Source organism: Mirounga leonina, unplaced genomic scaffold, assembly GCF_011800145.1.
Source record: "Mirounga leonina isolate KUSES-001 unplaced genomic scaffold, KU_Mleo_1.0 Mir_204, whole genome shotgun sequence".
Classification (NCBI taxonomy): Eukaryota; Metazoa; Chordata; class Mammalia; order Carnivora; family Phocidae; genus Mirounga; species Mirounga leonina.
The window spans coordinates 7,666,130-7,686,895 of record NW_023270513.1 but is presented as its reverse complement, the minus strand read 5'-3'; the positions used below and the strand labels follow the sequence as shown (position 1 = coordinate 7,686,895).

At 36.3% G+C, this 20,766-nt stretch overlaps 1 protein-coding gene across 2 annotated transcripts in view; it reads right to left on the bottom strand.

Moving 5' to 3' along the window:
- Window positions 1–20,766, bottom strand: part of ATP7A (ATPase copper transporting alpha) — a 158,660-nt gene that overhangs the window by 46,933 nt on the left and 90,961 nt on the right. For both annotated transcript variants that reach the window (XM_035028792.1, XM_035028793.1), the window contains 3 exons: window positions 19,535–20,260; window positions 10,613–10,816; window positions 7,426–7,589 (listed from right to left, as the gene is read on the bottom strand). In XM_035028792.1, the coding sequence (XP_034884683.1) occupies window positions 7,426–7,589; window positions 10,613–10,816; window positions 19,535–20,260 (1,094 nt within the window). The remainder of the gene's footprint in view (window positions 1–7,425; window positions 7,590–10,612; window positions 10,817–19,534; window positions 20,261–20,766) is intronic.

The window sequence follows — 20,766 nt, the reverse complement described above, 5'->3', positions numbered from 1 at the left end:
TTTGTTTTTATCTTTATCTTTTTCTTTTTTTTCTTTTTCTTTTTTCTCTCTTTCCATTTCTTTTTCCACTGCTTCAGGTCTTTTCTGATTTGTTTAGAGTATATTTTCTGGGGACGTTGTTACTCTGCTAGCATTGTGTTCTCTCATTAATCTATTCTCCTCTGCACAAAATGACAAGACGGAAAAAATCACCTCAACAAAAAGAACAAGAGGTAGTACCGACTGCCAGGGACCTAATCAATACGGACATTAGTACGATGTCAGATCTAGAGTTGAGAATCCTCACTTTAAAGATACTAGCTGGGCTTGAAAAAAAATATGGAAGTTATTAGAGAAACCCTTTCTGGAGAAGTAAAAGAACTAAAATCCAACCAAGTAGAAATCAAAAAGGCTATTAATGAGGTGCAATCAAAAATGGGGGCGCTAACTGCTAGAATAAATGAGGCAGAAGAGAGAATCAGTAATATAGAAGACAAAATGATGGAAAATAAAGAAGCTGAGAAAAAGAGAGATAAACAACTACTGGATCACGAGGGCAGAATTCAAGAGATAAGCGATACCATAAGACGAAACAACATTAGAATAATTGGGATCCCAGAAGAAGAAGAAAGAGAGGGGCAGAAGGTATAATGGAGCAAATTATAGCAGAGAACTTCCCTAATTTGGGGAAGGAAACAGGCATGAAAATCCAGGAAGCACAGAGAACCCCTCTCAAAATCAATAAAAATAGGTCAACACCCCGACATCTAATAGTAAAACTTACGAGTCTCATAGACAAAGAGAAAATCCTGAAAGCAGCTCGGGAGAAGAGATCTGTAACCTACAAGGGTAGAAACATTAGATTGGCAACAGACTTATCCACAGACACCTGGCAGGCCAGAAAAGACTGGCAGGATATATTCAGAGCACTAAATGAGAAAAATATGCAGCCAAGAATACTATATCCAGCTAGGCTGTCATTGAAAATAGGAGGAGAGATAAAAAGCTTCCAGGACAAGCAAAAACTAAAGGAATTTGCAAACACAAAACCAGCCCTACAGGAAATCTTGAAAGGGGTCCTCTAAGCAAAGAGAGAGCCTAAAAGCAACATAGACCAGAAAGGCACACAGACAATATACAGTAACAGTCACCTTACAGGCAACATAATGGCACTAAATTCCTATCTTTCAATAGTTACCCTGAATGTAAATGGGCTAAATGCCCCAATCAAAAGACACAGGCTATCAGACTGGATTAAAAAACAAGACCCATCGATATGCTGTCTGCAAGAGACTCATTTTAGACCCAAAGACACCCCCAGATTGAAAGTGAGGGGGTGGAAAACCATTTACCATGCTAATGGACACCAAAAGAAAGCTGGGGTGGCAATCCTTATATCAGACAAATTAGATTTTAAACCAAAGACTGTAATAACTGATGAGGAAGGACATTATATCCTACTTAAAGGATCTATCCAACAAGAAGATCTAATAATTGTAAATATCTATGTCCCTAACATGGGAGCAGCCAATTATATAAGGCAATTAATAACAAGAGCAAAGAAACACATCGACAAAAATACAATAACAGTGGGGGACTTTAACACCCCCCTCACTGAAATGGACAGATCGTCTAAGCAAAAGATCAACAAGGAAATAAAGACTTTAAATGACACACTGGACCAAATGGACTTCACAGATCTATTCAGAACATTCCATCCCAAAGCAACAGAATACACATTCTTCTCTAGTGCCCAGGGAACATTCTCCAGAAGAGATCACATCCTAGGTCATAAATCAGGTCTCAACCGGTACCAAAAGATTGGGATCATTCCCTGCCTATTTTCAGACCACAATGCTTTGAAACTAGAACTCAATCACAAGAGGAAAGTCGGAAAGAACTCAAATACATGGAGGCTAAAGAGCATCCTACTGAAGAAGGAATGGGTCAACCAGGAAATTAAAGAAGAATTAAAAAAATACATGGAAACCAATGAAAATGAAAACACAACTATTCAAAATCTTTGGGATGCAGCAAAGGCAGTCCTAAGAGGAAAGTATATAGCAATACAAGCCTTTCTCAAGAAACAAGAAAGGTCTCAAATACACAACCTAACCCTACACCTAAAGGAGCTGGAGAAAGAACAGCAAATAAAGCCTAAACCCAGCAGGAGAAGAGAAATCATAAAGATCAGAGCAGAAATCAATGAAATAGAAACTAAAAGAACAGTAGAACAGATCAACGAAACTAGGAGCTGGTTCTTTGAAAGAATTAACAAGATTGATAAACCCCTGGCCAGACTTATCAAAAAGAGAAGAGAAATGACCCAAATCAACAAAATCATGAATGAAAGAGGAGAGATCACAACCAACACCAAAGAAATACAAACAATGATAAGAACATATTATGAGCAACTCTATGCCAGCAAATTAGATAACCTGGAAGAAATGGAAGCATTCCTAGAGATGTATCAACTACCAAAACTGAACCAGGATGAAATAGAAAACCTGAACAGACCTATAACCACTAAGGAAATGGAAGCAGTCATCAAAAATCTCCCAAAAAACAAAAGCCCAGGGCCAGATGGCTTGCCAGGGGAATTCTACCAAACATTTCAAGAAGAATTAATACCTATTCTTCTGAAACTGTTCCAAAAAATAGAAATGGAAGGAAAACTTCTACACTCATTTTATGAGGCCAGCATTACCTTGATCCCAAAACCGGACAAAGACCCCATCATAAAGGAGAATTACAGACCAATATCCCTGATGAACATGGATGCAAAAATTCTCACCAAAATACTAGCCAATAGGCTCCAACAGTACATTAAAAGGATTATTCACCACGACCAAGTGGGATTTATCCCTGGGCTGCAAGGTTGGTTCAACATCCGCAAATCAATCAATGTGATACAATACATTAACAAAAGAAAGAACAAGAATCATATGATCCTCTCAATAGATGCAGAAAAAGCTTTTGACAAAGTACAGCATCCTTTCTTGATCAAAACTCTTCAGAGTATAGGCATAGAGGGTACTTACCTCAATATCATAAAAGCCATCTATGAAAAACCTACAGCGAATATCATTCTCAATGGGGAAAAACTGAGAGCTTTCCCCCTAAGGTCAGGAACACGGCAGGGATGTCCACTATCACCACTGCTATTCAACATAGTATTGGAAGTCATAGCCACAGCAATCAGACAACAAAAAGAAATCAAAGGCATCCAAATCGGCAAAGAAGAAGTCAAACTCTCACACTTTGCAGATGATATGATACTTTATGTGGAAAACCGAAAAGACTCCACCCCAAAACTGCTAGAACTCATACAGGAATTCAGTAAAGTGGCAGGATATAAAATCAATGCACAGAAGTCAGTGGCATTCCTATACACCAACAACAAGACAGAAGAAAGAGAAATTAAGGAGTCGATCCCATTTACAATTGCACCCAAAACCATAAGATACCTAGGAATAAATCTAACCAAAGAGACAAAGGATCTGTACTCAGAAAACTATAAAATACTCATGAAAGAAATTGAGGAAGACACAAAGAAATGGAAAAACGTTCCATGCTCATGGATTGGAAGAACAAATATTGTGAAGATGTCAATGCTACCTAGAGCAATCTACACATTCAATGCAATCCCCATCAAAATACCATCCACTTTTTTCAAAGAAATGGAAAAAATAATCCTAAAATTTGTACGGAACCAGAAAAGACCCCGCATAGCCAGAGGAATGTTGAAAAAGAAAAGCAAAGCCGGCGGCATCACAATTCCGGACTTCCAGCTCTATTACAAAGCTGTCATCATCAAGACAGCATGGTACTGGCACAAAAACAGACACATAGATCAATGGAACAGAATAGAGAGCCCAGAAATGGACCCTCAACTGTATGGTCAACTCATCTTTGACAAAGCAGGTTTTTTTTTTTTTTTTTTCAAAGACAGTCTCTTCAACAAATGGTGTTGGGAAAATTGGACAGCCACATGCAGAAGAATGAAACTGGACCATTTCCTTACAGCACCCACAAAAATAGACTCCAAATGGGTGAAAGACCTCAATGTGAGACAGGAGTCCATCAAAATCCTAAAGGAGAACACAGGCACCAACCTCTTCGACCTCAGCCAAAGCAACTTCTTCCTAGAAACATCGCCAAAGGCAAGGGAAGCAAGGGCAAAAATGAACTATTGGGACTTCATCAAGATAAAAAGCTTTTGCAAAGCAAAGGAAACAGTCAACAAAACCAAAAGACAACCGACAGAATGGGAGAAGATATTTGCAAATGACATATCAGATAAAGGGCTAGTATCCAAAATCTATAAAGAACTCATCAAACTGAACACCCAAAGAACAAAGAATCCAATCAAGAAATGGGCAAAGACATGAACAGACATTTTTCCAAAGAAGACATCCAAATGGCCAACAGACACATGAAAAAGTGCTCAACATCGCTCGGCATCAGGGAAATCCAAATCAAAACCTCAATGAGATACCACCTCACACCAGTCAGAATGGCTAAAATTAACAAGTCAGGAAACGACAGATGTTGGCAGAGAAAGGGGAACCCTCCTACACTGTTGGTGGGAATGCAAGCTGGTGCAGCCACTCTGGAAAACAGTGTGGAGGTTCCTCAAAAAGTTGAAAATAGAGCTACCATATGATCCAGCAATTGCACTACTGGATATTTACCCCAAAGATACAAAAGTAGGGATCCGAAAGGGTACGTGCACCCCGATGTTTATAGCAGCAATGTCCACAATAGCCAAACTGTGGAAAGAGCCAAGATGTCCTTCGACAGATGAATAGATAAAGAAGATGTGGTATATACATAAAATGGAATATTATGCAGCCATCAAAAGGAATGAGATCTTGCCATTTGCAACGACGTGGATGGAACTGGAGGGTATTATGTTGAGTGAAATAAGTCAAACAGAGAAAGACATGTATCATATGACCTCACTGATATGAGGAATTCTTAATCTCAGGAAACAAACTGAGGGTTGCTGGAGTGGGGGGTGGGGTGGGAGGGATGGGGTGACTGGGTGATAGACACTGGGGAGGGTATGTGCTCTGGTAAGCGCTGTGAATTGTGCAAGACTGTTGAATCTCAGATCTGTACCTCTGAAACAAATAATGCAATATATGTTAAGAAAAAAAAAAGAAGAAGAAGGTAGCAGGAGGGGAAGAATGAAGCAGGGGAAATCAGAGGGGTAGACGAACCATGAGAGACGATGGACTCTGAAAAACAAACTGAGGGTTCTAGAGGGGAGCGGGGTGGGAGGATGGGTTAGCCTGGTGTTGGGTATTGAGGAGGGCACATTCTGCATGGAGCACTGGGTTTTATGCACAAACAATGAATCATGGAACACTTCATCTAAAACTAATGATGTAATGTATGGGGGTTAACATAAGAATAAAAAATAAATTAATTAAATAAAATAAAATCTTTTGGGGGCACCTGAGTGGCTCAGTCAGTTAAGCATCTGCCTTCGGCTCAGGTCATGATCCCAGGGTCCTGGGATCGAGCCCCACATCAAGCCCCACATCAGGCTCCCTGCTTGGCCAGGAGCCTGCTTCTCCTTCTCCCTCTGTTGCTCCCCCTGCTTGTGTTCCCTCTCTAGCTGTTTCTCTCTCTGTGTCAAATAAATAAATAAAATCTTTAAAATAAATAAATAAAAATAAAATCTTTAAAAAAAATTTTTAAATAAATAAATAAAAATAAAAACCCACCCATTCTTTTTAAAATCTGCTTAGTATCCTACTATATGGACGTATTATAATTTATGTATCTAGTCCCCAGTGATTAACATTTTGGTTTTTTTCTTATCTTTTGCTATAATAAAAAATAAAATAAAATAAATACTATAATGAACATAGTATGTCATTTCATACATATGCAACTATGTCTGTTGGATAACTTCCTGTGAGTAGAACTTCTAAAGCAAAGGGCATGTGCAATTTTACTTTTGATAGACATTGCCAAATTCCCCTGCTGAGAGCCTGTATCAATTGGCTCTCGACCAGCAATACATAAGAGATCACAAACACAGTGTTAACAAAATTGTGTATTATCTTTACCAATCTAATAGGTGAAAAATGGCATTTTGATGTAGTTTTAATTTGCTTTATTCTTATTAAAAGTGAGGGTGAACATCTTTTCTTATGTTTAAAGTGGTAACATTTTGGATTTTCTGTAAATTGTCAGTTCATATCCTTTACTATCTCTCTTTTGGGTTGTTTCTTTTCTTATTGATTGATAATACCTCTTCATATATTAAGAAAATTAACCTTCATCTATGATAAGAAATAAATTCAATCTACTTGTCTTGACTTTGTTTATTGTGTTTTCCTTCCAAAAAGAAAATTTTTTTAAATTTTTTTTAAAGATTTTATTTATTTATTTGACAGAGAGAGAGACAGCGAGAGAGGGAACACAAGCAGGGGAAGTGGGAGAGGGAAAAGCAGGCTTCCTGCCTAGCAGAGAGCCTGATGCGGGGCTTGATCCCAGGACCCTGGGATCATGACCCGAGCCGAAGGCAGACGCTTAACGACTGAGCCACCCAGGTGCCCCGTTCCAAAAAGAAATTTTTATGTACATGAATTTATCAATCTTTTCTTTTATTGGTTTTGTATGATAGTTAGAAAGGCCATTTCCACTCTAATATTATTTTTTAAGTGATAGATTAGATGTTATTATTGGGAAAAGCTGGGTAGAAGCTTCATAGAAATTCTCTACTAGTTTTGCAACTTTGTGGGTCTAAAATTATTTACACAATGGATTAACAGACTTATGTATAGTAAAACAAATACACTAAAATGTTAATGGAGAATCAAGGTGGTGGGTATAAGGGTGTCCACTGTACAATTCTTTTGACTTTCCTTATGTCTCATGTTTTTATAATTAAATACTGGGGAAAAGAGCTCTAAATATTTCTCCTAGTAATTTCATGTTTTTTTACATTCAGATTTTTGGTTGAGCTGGAACTAATTTTGGTACAGTATTAAGTTTTTTGTTTTAATTGTTTAAGTTATACAAATAAAACTCAATTTGCTAAATTGGAGAAAATGACCATTTTAAACCAATATGCCTTACACCTGGTTTTATGGCTTCATCTATAAAATTTAAGTCTTCGATGCATCTGAAATTTATTGTTTTCTATGCTACTAGGTAGGAATCATACTATATTTTAAAAGTTGATTTTCATTTATTTATTCAAACCTAAATCTTCTTTTTTGGTTCTTAATATAGATATGATTATCTTTTACACTCCATGCTTAAAGGCCACCATTAAGTCGTATCTTATCCTTCTATTTTCCAGTTTCCTTCATTTTCCTTTTATGTCTTATTTTCCCAACCCTTAAATATCTTTGGAACTATTTTCTGAATCCTCCCTAAGTTTTTCCTGGAAATTTTATTAATCACACAAAAATGCTTACTTACAACAAGTTCCAAAACACCATCTCCTTCATCAGCATTTTCTATCATAGTGGCTCCAAATCCGAGCTCTCGGATGAACTCAGCTATCATTGGGGGTTGTAGAACAGCAGGATTATACCTTACTTCTGCCTTGCCAGCCATCAGAGCCACAAGTACAGAATATATTCCTAGAAACATTGATAAGAAAAACAATTGAGATAATATCCTTATAAAAAGAGTAATGTTATTAGTTTATTTTTCATTTGTAAAAGATTAAAGTGAACCTAAAGAAATTTGTAACTTAATTTTTACACAGTCTTGAACCCAAACCAAACAAAACTATTTGAATGGGGGCCTTAGTTTCTTAAACGTTTTATTATGGAAATTTTCAATTATATATACCCAAAAGAGAGAACAACACAATAAACTTGATACAAGCATCGCCCAGTTTCAACAATTATCAATAATACTGGGTCTGGGGATGCCTGGGTGGCTCAGTAGGTTAGGCGGCCAACTCTTGATTTTGGCTCAGGTCAAGATCTCAGGGGTCCTGGGATCAAGCCCCAAACTGGGCTCCGTGTTCAGCGGGGAATCTGCTTTAAGGATTCTCTCTCTCCCGCTCCTTCTGCCCCTTCCCCCCATTCCTTCTCTCTTTCTCTAAAATAAATAAATAAATGTTTAAAAAAAATTAGTACTGGGGCTGATCTTGTTTCATCTAAATTCCTATCCTCTTACTTCCTGCACTCTATCCTGATTATTTTGAAGCAAAACCTAGATAATATATCATTTCATATGTAAATATTTAAATACATATCTCTAAAAGATAGACTCTTCTCTTAAAAAAAATACCCATAATACCATTACCACACCTAAAATAATTCTTCAATATCACCAAATATCCAGGCAGAATTCATATTTCCAGAATTGTCTTAAAATTGTTTATTAGTTTGCCTAACACAGTTTGTTTTTTTGAATTGGGATCCAAGTAAGACCCATGAACTGCAATAGGTTGAGAACTTATTGTGTAAATATTTTAAAGCATTTGTAGAAACTAATAGGACAGGGACCTAGAGAAAGGAACTCATGCACTTAAGGAAATCACTGCAGTTACAGCAAAGAATCCAAGAACGTACCAACATGTACATTATAACATAATCAAATAATAGTCATTTCTTACAATTATCAAATTTTACTGTCTGGCACACACTAATATAAAGTGCTCTTATTCATAGGGGGCAAAAGTGCCATCCAGCTTGTTAACAAAACAAAGGAGTTCATTTTGTCACAGTCATCCTGTTCTCTAGCACAAGCCTTTTATTAACAACCATCCTACTTCTCTAGGCCAGCTATGGCTGACATTGCCAGGAAGAAAATTAATTCTGCAGAGCAGAAGTGTCAGCTCTTTCTGGTAATCTATGGTACTTGGTGACTACCTGACGGAATGGGGATCAACAGTTCATAGGTTAACTCTGCGGTTGGATAAAAAGAAAAGAAAAGAAAAGAACATTAACTTAATAAGAGTTTTTAATAAGAAAACAAAGTACCTATATAATCTAAGTTTTCTATATAAAATGCTTACATTCTGGGCTTTGTGGATACCAAATAATTCAGAGGACCAGTTCATAGGAAAGCATCAGTAATAAAAGTAGGGTACAGAGAAAGTAGAAAAAATCTTTTTGCTTCATTTGGATGTAATCTATAGCCAAACAGAAATAGAAGGGAAAATTTGACTCTCAAAAATAGGTTTCATACTTACATAAATTATGGATAACTTTTTAAACTCTTACTTCAAACTATAAGAGAAACTCTATTCATTTTTAAAAATATAATGCAAACAAAACTAAGAGACAACCAGTGTTACTTAGTTTTTTTAAAAAAGTGAATATAGTAACCCCAGCTGGGCCAGTGGTTTTCCTAATTGGGTAAAGAGGTGGTAAAGGGGAGAGTAGGAAGCAACTGGAAGGATCAATCAGCACAATGGATTTTTTTTAAAAAAGATTCATGATTGGCATAGGCATTGCTTGTCTCATGAAAAAGGCTATTTCTGAATTGCCAAAAAATAGTTGGTTCTAAAATTAAACAGGAACCTTACAAACTTATTTTGCTTTCATTTGTTTGTAACCTCCCTCCTTTCCCCTTTTAATCATTCAAAGTGTAATATAAGCTTCAGCCTCAACTGCATTCTAATTAGATATATTGGAGACTGAAATGACATGCAAAAATGACACACTGCAGATAAGTAATAACTGAAGATGGCTCTGTATAACATACACTTTGTTATAATTTTCTGGCCTGTATATATAAGGTAAGGTATGTGTGTGTGTATGTATGTATGTATGTGTGTATGTATGTGTGTGTCTGTGTATGGTATATATAAGGCCTTTATATATAAGGCCTATGGACCTCAGGGCTATATTATTATTATTATATACTTTTAGTTATAATAACACAATATAGAGGGGATAAACTGATACTAATCTTACTTCTTTGGCCCTCGTGACTAAGGGCATGTATTATTTAAGACCCTGGAGCTAGTACCAAACCTATGATTTCAGTCTCATTAAACATAACTGTATTTCTCTATGGTTACAAATTATGCCACAGTGTGAAGTCTATTAATATGAATGCAAACTTACAAGGTAAAACATTTGAGTATAACTGAATAAAAAAAAAGTATGCTGTAAATTTTCTAAGATTTTGTGACCTAGAGTTAAATTTTATACACGATACTGAGTAACTTTTTAACATTTTTACTACAAGCAAAGATCAGTGATCAAACTGTTGGAAGAGAATAATATAATTCTAAACAAACTTGGTTTTGGTCTGGTTCTTGGTCCAGGTACAGTAATATTGAAACTTATGGACTGTGGTTATTAGTTTTAAGCATAGCTTTATCAGAAAATTTGTATGTTTCTTAAAATGCATTGCAACCAAGGCCATAGAGAATAGTAACCTTATATACTTCCTTCTATTTTCCTACAAATTTCATTGATATTAAAATGTAATCATGAGGTAAACAAGATAGAAACTTGGGAACAAAACACAAAAACTGGCTGTCAGAAAGTCAAGGTTGTCCTGCACATTACTCATATGCAGGACTTCCTAAGGCCTTGGCAAGAACCACAAAAATGGTTATGAAACACCTAAGAGAACAACAAGGACAGAGTCCTCAAATCAATACACAAGATAACAGGCTCCAAGAGTGTCTTACCTTCTTCTCGTCTTAAATTCCGTTCAATGTTTGCTACACAGGAAGCACAAGTCATACCAGTGACCTGGATGTAACACTTAGATGAAGTCTTTGCCTCCACGTCGTGAATTGGTGTCATCATTTTAGTATAAAATTCATTAGTTGAAGTCAAAAGCGGCATTTCCGATGATGTCTGAGCTATTATTACAAATGGCTCATTTGTATCTGGTGGACAGGGAAAGAGTCTTTTCATTTGAGGTATTCTTCAGCTGCATCCTTGCCATTCATCACAATCCACACCTCCAGGTACTGTCAATCCATTCCTTTAAAACCAGCATGGACCTAGAGCTCTCGGCACTGCTTTTTTACACTTTCCAGAAAGTGACTTCAAATTTCAATGCTGCCCATCCCAGTTCTCTGGAAAATCTGAACTAACTGAATAAACAAAACTTTGGTTATACCAAGTTCTTCTAGTTATTTTCTCTATTGCAAACCCCAGGTAGAGAATAGTTTGTTGATGGATAGCTCTTATTTTTATAATGAATTTTTATCATTATGTTAATGATTTGCATACTGGCATTAAACGAATTCATGATATAGTAAAGAGAACAGAAATCAATTTATAAAACAGCATTGCAGTATGATGTCATTTAAAAATTTTTTGTGTAAGGGTGCCTGGGTGGCTGTCGGTTAAGCATCTGCCTTCGGCTCAGGTCATGATCCCGGGGTCCTAGGATCGAGCCCCGTGTCGGGCTCTCTGCTCAGTGAGGAGCCTGCTTCTTCCTCTCCCTCTGCCTACCCCCCACTTGCGCTCTCTGTCTCTCTCTCACACACACTCTCTCTCGCATGCACTCTCTCTCAAATAAAATCTAAAAAATATATATATATAAATTTTAAAAATTGTGTATATGTATATATGAGACCATGTATGAGAAAGTCAAAATATTAATGGTGGCTATTTCTGAGGAATGGGGTTAAGGCAGGAATAGAATGACAAACAGATGAACACATTTTCTCTATAGACACTTCTGTATTGTTTGAATTTAAACACTAATACTAATATATAGTATATTTTTACATTAAAATGTCTTTGTGGATAATGGAAGAAAAGGTAAGGAGTAAGTCAGCAATAATCTTTGTTCTGTACAAAGGAATATTTGGGGGGTGCCTGGGTGGCTCAGTCGGTTAAGGGTCTGACTCTTGATTTTGGCTCAGGTCATGATCTCAGGGTCGTAAGATTGAGCCCCATGTCAGGCTCTGTGCTGGGTTTGGAACCTGCTTAAGATTCTCCTTCTGCCTCTACCTCTGCCCCTCCCCACCGCCGCGTGTGCATGGGCACACACTCTAAAAAAATAAAATAAAATAAAATAAAATAAAATAAAATAATAAAAGGGATATTTGGAAAATTTCTCCAGAGAATGTTTATGCACTGTGGAACAATGGGAATCTCCTATCATCCAGAAGTTCCCCTGCAGTCTCAGAAAATCTGCCATTCTGTTTTAGTTTATCCACTGCAGTATTAATCACCTCCAAGAAGGGAGAAGTTATCCTCTCTAGCAGATCTATGCACTTGCAAAGCTAAAGATTTTATACTCTCTTGCAGAGATAAGGAGGTGAAGAGGTGATGTGGAAATTTTCAGGCACCTAACTTGTTAAAACTGGTTCAGGTCTATTTGGCTAACCCATAGAGGAATCCCTGCATCAGAGCTGGTTTTCAGGATGCTAGAGAGGGCATCTTTTGTAGAAACTTTAACAAAAGCCTGATCATTTAATTCATAAATAATGACCTAGACTTCCCAAATCAGTATAATAGCTCTTAAATTTTAATGCACATACAACAACCTGAGGGATTTTGTTGAAATGAAGATTATGGTTCAGGACATTTAGGATGGGGCCTGAGATTCTGCATTTCCACAACTCTTCCAGGTGATGGCACTATAGCCAATCTGGGTTACAGCAAAAGACACTGATCACAATTGACTAGATACTCCCAATTCCAAAATCAGTCAGTCTCTGATCTTAAGAAAAGCAATTTAGAAAACTATACTTCTTCATTCAGATTATGAGAGCATTATTAGGAAATAGATGGTAAAATTTACCAAATACTACTGTTATCTTAAAGAATTCAAAAAGGAAGCTCATTTGCCCAAAGGAAATAGCTGTGGCTTTGAAAAAATACATTATTTATGGGCGCCTGGGTGGCTCAGTTGGTTAGGCGACTGCCTTCGGCTTGGGTCATGATCCTGGAGTCCCAGGATCGAGTCCCAGGATCGAGTCCCGCATGGGGCTCCCTGCTCGGCTGGGGTCTGCTTCTCCCTCTGACCCTCCCCCTTCTCATGCTCTCTCGCTCTCTTTCTCATTCTCTCAAATAAATAAATAAATAAAATCTTAAAAAAAAAAGAAAACATACAATATTTAAACCCATCCAGGAGCTTACTTCTTTCTCTCATAATTATTATCAAGACTTAATTTTGAAATTAGACACTGAAAAAAAGTTTATACTGCTAATTACTTGATGTCCTGTTCTAGTATTCAGTGATTTGAGGTACCAGAGATAACCCATAATACAATCTGCAATTTTCACACTCCAGAAGTTCAGTACTAAATTAAAATAAGTCATAGAGGTAGTCCCTTTTAGCTACCTTAGCATGACCTCTCAACAAAGATCCATAAAATTGTGTTCTTTACGCCAGCGAGTGTGGCAACCAGAAGAGCAAAAGCTTCCATCTTCCACAGAAGCAGTGCAGCTGTTAAGCTACCACACTGAATTAAATGAGTACTTTTCTTCAAGTAGATTTTCTATAGGCTGTAGCAACACTACCTATGCTTAAGTGAATTCAAAAGGAAGGAAGGTTGACTTTCCTGCACTTGAGGCAACAATCAGAAAAGATTCCAAAAATTTCAAGAAAGGGTGTCCGATCTCCATCCTCAAAACTGGTGGGTTCGGTGTCTGAAGTAATATGAAGAATAAATACATAATCATAAAATGGATTAAAAAGAATCAAAAACATCATTTCTGCAACGTACTCTCAAATGATTCAGAAAAAGTTAGTGTGTGTGCATCTGTGTGTGTATGTCTGTCAACAGAGAGAATGATAAGGCAAATGTGGTAAAATACTAAAAATGAGGGAATCTGAGAGAAACTGGTAAACAGGAATTCTTTGTATTACTCTTGCAGCTTTTCTATAAGTTTGAAATTAAAAATAAAGTTACAAGAAAGGAAAAGAATTTGAGTTTTTTCTTAATTGGTTACTGAAGACTTAACTTCATATATTCTATATCTTTTTAAGAGAATGATGAGATTGACGGTCATGATAAAAAGTACCTCCCATGCAAGGGTGGTTCAGTATTTGTAAATCAATCAACATGATACATCACATCAAAAAAAAAAAAAAAAGAAAGAAAGAAAAAAACATATCATTTCAATAGGTGCAGAAAAAGCATGACAAATTACAACATCCATTCATTATAAAAACCCTCTAAAAGGAGGTCTTAGAGGGAACATACCTCAACATTATAAATGCTTTATATGAAAAACCCACAGCTAACATCATACTCTATGGTGAAAAACAGAGTTTTTCCCCTAAGATCAGGAACAAGACATGGATGTCTGTTCTCACCACTTTTATTCAACACAGTACTGAAAGTCCTAGCCACAGCAATCAGACAACAAAAAGAAATAAAAGGCATCCAAATGGCAAGGAAGAAATAAAACTTTCACTGTTTGCAGATGAGATGATACTATATAGAAAACCCTAGAGTCCACAAAAAACTACTAGAACTGATAAATGAATTCAGTAAGGTTGCAGAATACAAAATCAAGGTATACACCAATAATGAAGCAGCAGAAAAAGAAAAAGCAATTCCATTTACGATTGCATCAAAAACAATAAAATACCTAGGAATAAACTTAACCAAATAGATAAAAGACCTGTACTCTGAAAGCTATAAAACACTGATGAAAGAAACTGAAGACAAAACAAAGAAATGGAAAGACATTGCATGCTCTTGGATTGGAAGAACAAATAATATTAAAATGTCTATACTACACATTTAATCTAAGCAACCTACACACTTAATGCAATCCCTACCAAAATACCAATAGCATTTTTCACAGACCTAGAGCAAACAATCCTAAAATTTGTATAGAAACACAAAAAACCCTGAATAGCCAAGGCAATCTTGAAAAAGAAAAAGAAAACTGGAGGTATCACAATACCAGACATCAAGTTATATCACAAAGCTGTAGTAATCAAAATAGTATGGTGCTGGAACAAAAATAGATACATAGATCAATAGAACAAAACAGAAAGCCCAGAAATAAACCCACAATTATATGGTCAATTAATCTTTGACATAGGCAGCAAGAATATGCAATGGAAAAAATACAGTCTCTTCAACAAATACTGTTGGGAAAACTGGACAGCTACATGCAAAAGAATGAAACTGGACCACTTTCTTATACCATACACAAAAATAATTCAAAGTGGACTGAAGACCTAAATGTGAGACCTGAAACCAAAAACCCTAGAAAAGAACCCAGGCAGTAACTTCTTTGACACTGGTCATAGCAACTTTTTTCTAGATATGCCACCTGAGGCAAAGGAAACAAGAGAACAATAAACTACTGGAACTACATCAAAATAAAAATCTTCTACACAGCGAAGGGAACAACTAACAAAACTAAAAGGCGACCTACTGAATGGGAGGAGATATTTGCAAATGACATATCCAATAAAGGGTTAGGATCCAAAATATATAAAGACCTTACCAAATTCAACAACAAAAAAACCCAAATAATCCAATTTAAAAATGGGCAGAAGACCTGAACAGATATTTCTCCAAAGACTTACAGATGGCCAACAGACACATGAAAAGATGCTCAACATCAGTGATCATCAGGGAAATACAAATCAAAACTACAATGAGATATCACCTCACACCTGTCAGGATGGCTAAAATCAAAAACTCAAGAAACAGCAAGTGTTGGCAAGGAGGTGGAGGAAAAGGAACCCTCTTGCACTATTGGTGGGAACGCAAACTGGAGCAACCACTCTGGAAAATATTATGGAGGTTCTTCAAAAAGTTAAAAATAGAACTATCCTCTGATCCAGCAATCGCACTACTGGGTATTTACCCAAAGAATACAAAAACACTAAATCAAAGGGAGACACGCACCCCAATGTTTATAGCAGCATTATCTACAATAGCCAAATTATGGAAGCAGCCCTACTATCCATCGATTGATGAATGGATAGAGAAAGTGTAGTGCATATATATACATGTACACACACAAACACACACACACACAGAGGAATATCATTTAGCCATAAAAAATGAAATCTTGCCATTTGCAATGACACGGATGGAGCTAGAGAATATAATTAGGGAAATAAGAGAAAGACAAATACTGTATGAGTTTACTCATACGTGGAATTTAACAAACAAAATAAATGAGCAAAAAAGAGAGAAACAAATTAACAAAGAGATTCTTAATTATAGAGGATAAACAGATGGTTACCAGAAGAAGGGTTTGGAGGATGGGTTAAATAGGTGACGGGGATTAAGGAGTGCACTTGTGATGAGCACCGAGAAATGTATGGAAGTGTTGAATCACTATATTGTACACCTGAAACTAATGTAACACTGTATGTTAACTACACCTGAATTAAATTTTTTAAAAATAAAACTAAAAAAAGAATTCACCAATGAAGAAAAAAAAGCACCTCATATTTCTCTATCTCCTTTAACTTTTACTGCCCACCTAGGATTAGTATGTCATAAAGACAAATTGTGCCGGCCCCTCTCTGTCTGGGAAGGGGTTATGGTGATAGGCTGTGAGGCCAGGATCAGCATTGACACTCATATTCAGAAAATGGGTAGCCACCATTTTGGTGGCATCTTAAACTCTGAATGATCTCTAGCAGAAATAGAGAGTGCAATCTTTTGCTATCAACCTTTTATCCCAATAATATGGGTCACTGTAGTCACAACTCTATCAATTCTTTTATGGTGACGTCCAATGTGCCAAGGTTTTTTACCTATTCATCATGGCCATTAATGTGTTTGTTATGAACCCTAACAGATGTAGGGCACATAACAGGCTCCTGGTAATTATTTGTTGAACAATCAATTCCTGGCGCCCTTGACAATAGTTGGTTAAGGTAAAAGCCATGGTTAAGAGTTATTGAACATGTTGCATTCATGGATCCTGAGGACTAGGTAAATGATACACATGGTACTAGAAACTATCAAGTACTCTTACTTGTCTGACCAAAATTTCTCCTATTGCTCAAGTTTATCTTTGAAGCCATGTGAGGTTGTTGGAAAGTTACTTTTACTCTGCTCACATCTGTTATATAAAAACTCTTAAATGCCATTTTAAATTATTATATTATCACTGCACTAAATAAACATATTAAAATAGATTTAATTCAGAGAGTTTATTTATAGAGGTCACTGCAGCAAATTATTTATACCAGTGCTTCTCAAACTTTAATGTGCATATGAATTACCTGGAGAGCTTATTAAAATTAAAATGTAGATTTTTATTTAATGGGTATGCAGTGGGTCAGAGAGTCTAGTTCTAACAAGCTCCCAGTGAGGGTGCTGCCACTGCTGATCTGTGAACCATACTTTAAGCTGCCAAAATACAGACCCAAATGAATAGGATAAATTCCAATGTGGGGGTCCAATCTGAAAGTCTGTGAGGTTCTTGCTTACAATAATGCCAGATATCAGATTTGATTTTAAAAAAGAATTATATATACATATATATACACATATATATACATGTATACACACACACACACACAATGGAATACTATTTAGCAATAAAAAGGAATGAAATATTGATATATGTTACAAACACAGATGAACATTTATCTACCTTGAAAACAATATACTAAATGAAAGAAGTTAGACACAAAAGGACAAATATTCTATGATTCCACTTATATGGTACCTAGAGTTGTCAAATTCATAAAGAAAAATACAGAACAGTAAATAACAGGAGCTGAGGGAGAGGGAAGGGAAATGAGTGACTGCTAGTGGGTATGGGGTTTCTTTTGGGGGTGATGAAAATGTTATAAAATTAGCGAAAACGGCTGTAAAACTCTGAATATACTAAGAACCACTGGATTGTATACTTTAAAAGGGCAAATTTTCATAGCTGCAATGTCCACAATAGCCAAACTGTGGAAGGAGACAAGACGCCCTTCAACGGATGAATGAATGAAGATGTGGTTCATATATACAATGGAATATTACTCAGCCATCAGAAAGGATGAATACCCACCATTTGTATCAACATGGATGAAACTGGAGGGTGTTATGCTAAGTGAAATAAGTCAAGCAGAGAAAAACAATTATCATATGGTTTCACTCATATGTGGAACATAAGGAATAGCGCAGAAGACCATAGGGGAAGGGAGGGAAAACTGAACGGGAAGAAATCAGAGAGGGAGACAAACCATGAGAGGCTCTGGACTCCAAGAACTAAACTGAGGGTTACAGAAGGGAGGGGGTGGGGGATGGGGTACCCAGGTGATAGGTATTAAGAAGGACACCTGTGGTGATGAACACTGGGTGTTATATGCAACTAATGTATCGTTGAACACTACATCAAAAACTAATGATGTACTGTGTGTTGGCTAACTGAACATAAAAAAAAAAGAAAGAAACTTAGATACAATTGATAGGGGAGATGGCCCCACAGACATCTTAACATTTGCCATCCTTGGGGTAGCATATAATAAAATAATACTAGTTTAAAATTTTTTTTTAAATAAAAACTCTTAAAAAATAAAACTAATTTTTTTTTTTAAATTTTAAAAATGAGAGTGAATTTTATGGCATGCAAACTACATCTTTATATTAAAAAGTGAGAATTCTATAATTTCTGCCATTTGTCATGAGTATGAAAATTAAGAATATTTAGTATGTCTCTGGGTCCTCTTCCACTGACATTTATCTACCACAATAATTTGAGCATGTGTTTAATTTTTTATGCTTTTCAGTTTTAGTGAGCTCGAAAAAAGAATAGAGCTATTTGGTATCTTTCATTCTAATCAGAATAGCAAAAGTTAATAACATTGTCTGGAAATTAGTTATACAATTTTTCTGTTTTATTTACGGCAAGTAATTTCATTAGGGCATTTCCAGTTTAATTCGAGGCTAGGTTCAATTCTAGTTCAAAATAACAAGTTCCCATAGGCAAATTCATTGAATATTCATTTTTGGTTTCAGTTCAAGGTAAGGGCTGGCAGGAAATAGACTTTGGGGCAGTTCTAGAGTCAGTTTCATTTGAATGTCCAAATTTAAAGCTACAGTTAAAATTCTATTATTTATTTCTACCTTTTTTTCTTGTCAAAACAGCATTTGCTTCTCCCATTATACATGTACACATACATCCTTGTCACAAAAAACAAAACACATAGGCAAGCACAATGGAAATAAGTATCACCTTTATCCTACCACTCATATAATAACCACTGTTAAAATTTTAGTTCATGTCCTGCCAGGAATTTTATCCACTCATATATATGAACAACATTTACACAGTATAAATCCTTACATATGTGTTTATAAAATTTTGATCATACAGAATATACAGATTTTTAGCTTTTATTTTTTCATTTAACAAGATACCTTATACACTTTCCTGTGGTATTAAGTATCTTTAGTACTGTAATTTATTATGGCTCTATAGCATTTCGTCATATGGATGTATCATGATTTAATGTTACTAGTTTTTAAATATTACAGATAATTATGCAAACATCATTCTGCATCTTTGTACACATTGCTGACTACTTCTATAGGACTTACTTCTAAAAACTGGAATTGCAGTGCCTATTACTCATTTATTATTGATGAAAGCCAAAGAATACAAAATAGGAAATAAAAAACATTAGGGGAATCTGAGAAAAAAGTGATAATTACCTGACAAGGCAGCATCAAATCCCATGTCTTCTATTGCTTCTCTCAAGGTTTCTGGAGTGGTTAGTAGAGGATCATACTCAACAGTCCCATTGCCATTTGCAAGAGATACTCGTATGGATTTTACCCCTGCCTTTTTTGATATGACACCCTCAATAGACTGAACACAAGAATTACAAGTCATGCCATCAATGTTTATCACAGTTTCTTGAGTCAGAGGATGGCTAGCTATGTTCAAAGGAATATTTTGAAGAGATGAGCCGGAGGGAGAGTTTGAGGTACTCTCAACTTCACTTGTAATACTAACTCTATATTGCCCTGGTGACACAGCCTCTATTGCTTTTCTCAGGGTTTCTGGAGTGACTGAGCTTGCATTGTACTTTACTATGGCAGATCTATTCTCTAAAGAAACTACTATGCTGCTTACATATTGGAGTGTAGATAAAGCACTTTCAATATTTAACACACATGATTTACAATGCATGCCATCTATAATGAAAGTGACTGTTGAATCACTGGTATATGATGGACTCCTTTGCTGTGATCCTTCTGAGGATTTGACTGGTGTATTCTTTAGGCGTTCTATATCAATAGCTCCCAACTTGAGGTACTTGGGCTGTTTTTTGATGAATGCTGGAAAGCCCACAGCTTCAATCTGCTTTTTTATTTCCTCTACTGTGATAAGATGAGGTTGGTAAACAATAGTAGCTTCTTGGTTGTCCAGGGAAACTAGTTAATAAAAAGAGAAATATTATATTAATTATTCCTAGGCCACTTCAGAAAACATTCTGTAGACCAAATCAATACCACACATAATTGTTTCTCTATCTTTGTTGTCAGTATCCTTTCTTAAGCTATTTCAGTTCTTTTCAGAAAATGTTATTGACACAGACTGAAAAAAACTAAAAAAATATGTCCACTATATCTATGATCTCCAAGTCTCCACATGCCTGAATAGAAATATATTAGAGGTAGAGAGGACCCCAGGCATGTTGCATTAAAAACCCTGAACTCTGGGGTGCCTGGGTGGCTCAGCTGGTTGAGCGACTGCCTTCAGCTCGGGTCATGATCCCAGAGTCCTGGGATCGAGTCCCACATTGGGCTCCCAGCTCAGTGGGGAGCCTGCTTCTCCCTCTGACCCTCTCCCCTCTCATGTTGTTTCTCTCTCTCTCTCAAATAAAAAAATAATATCTTTTAAAAAAATAAAAACTCTGAACTCCATGAAATGCCATTCC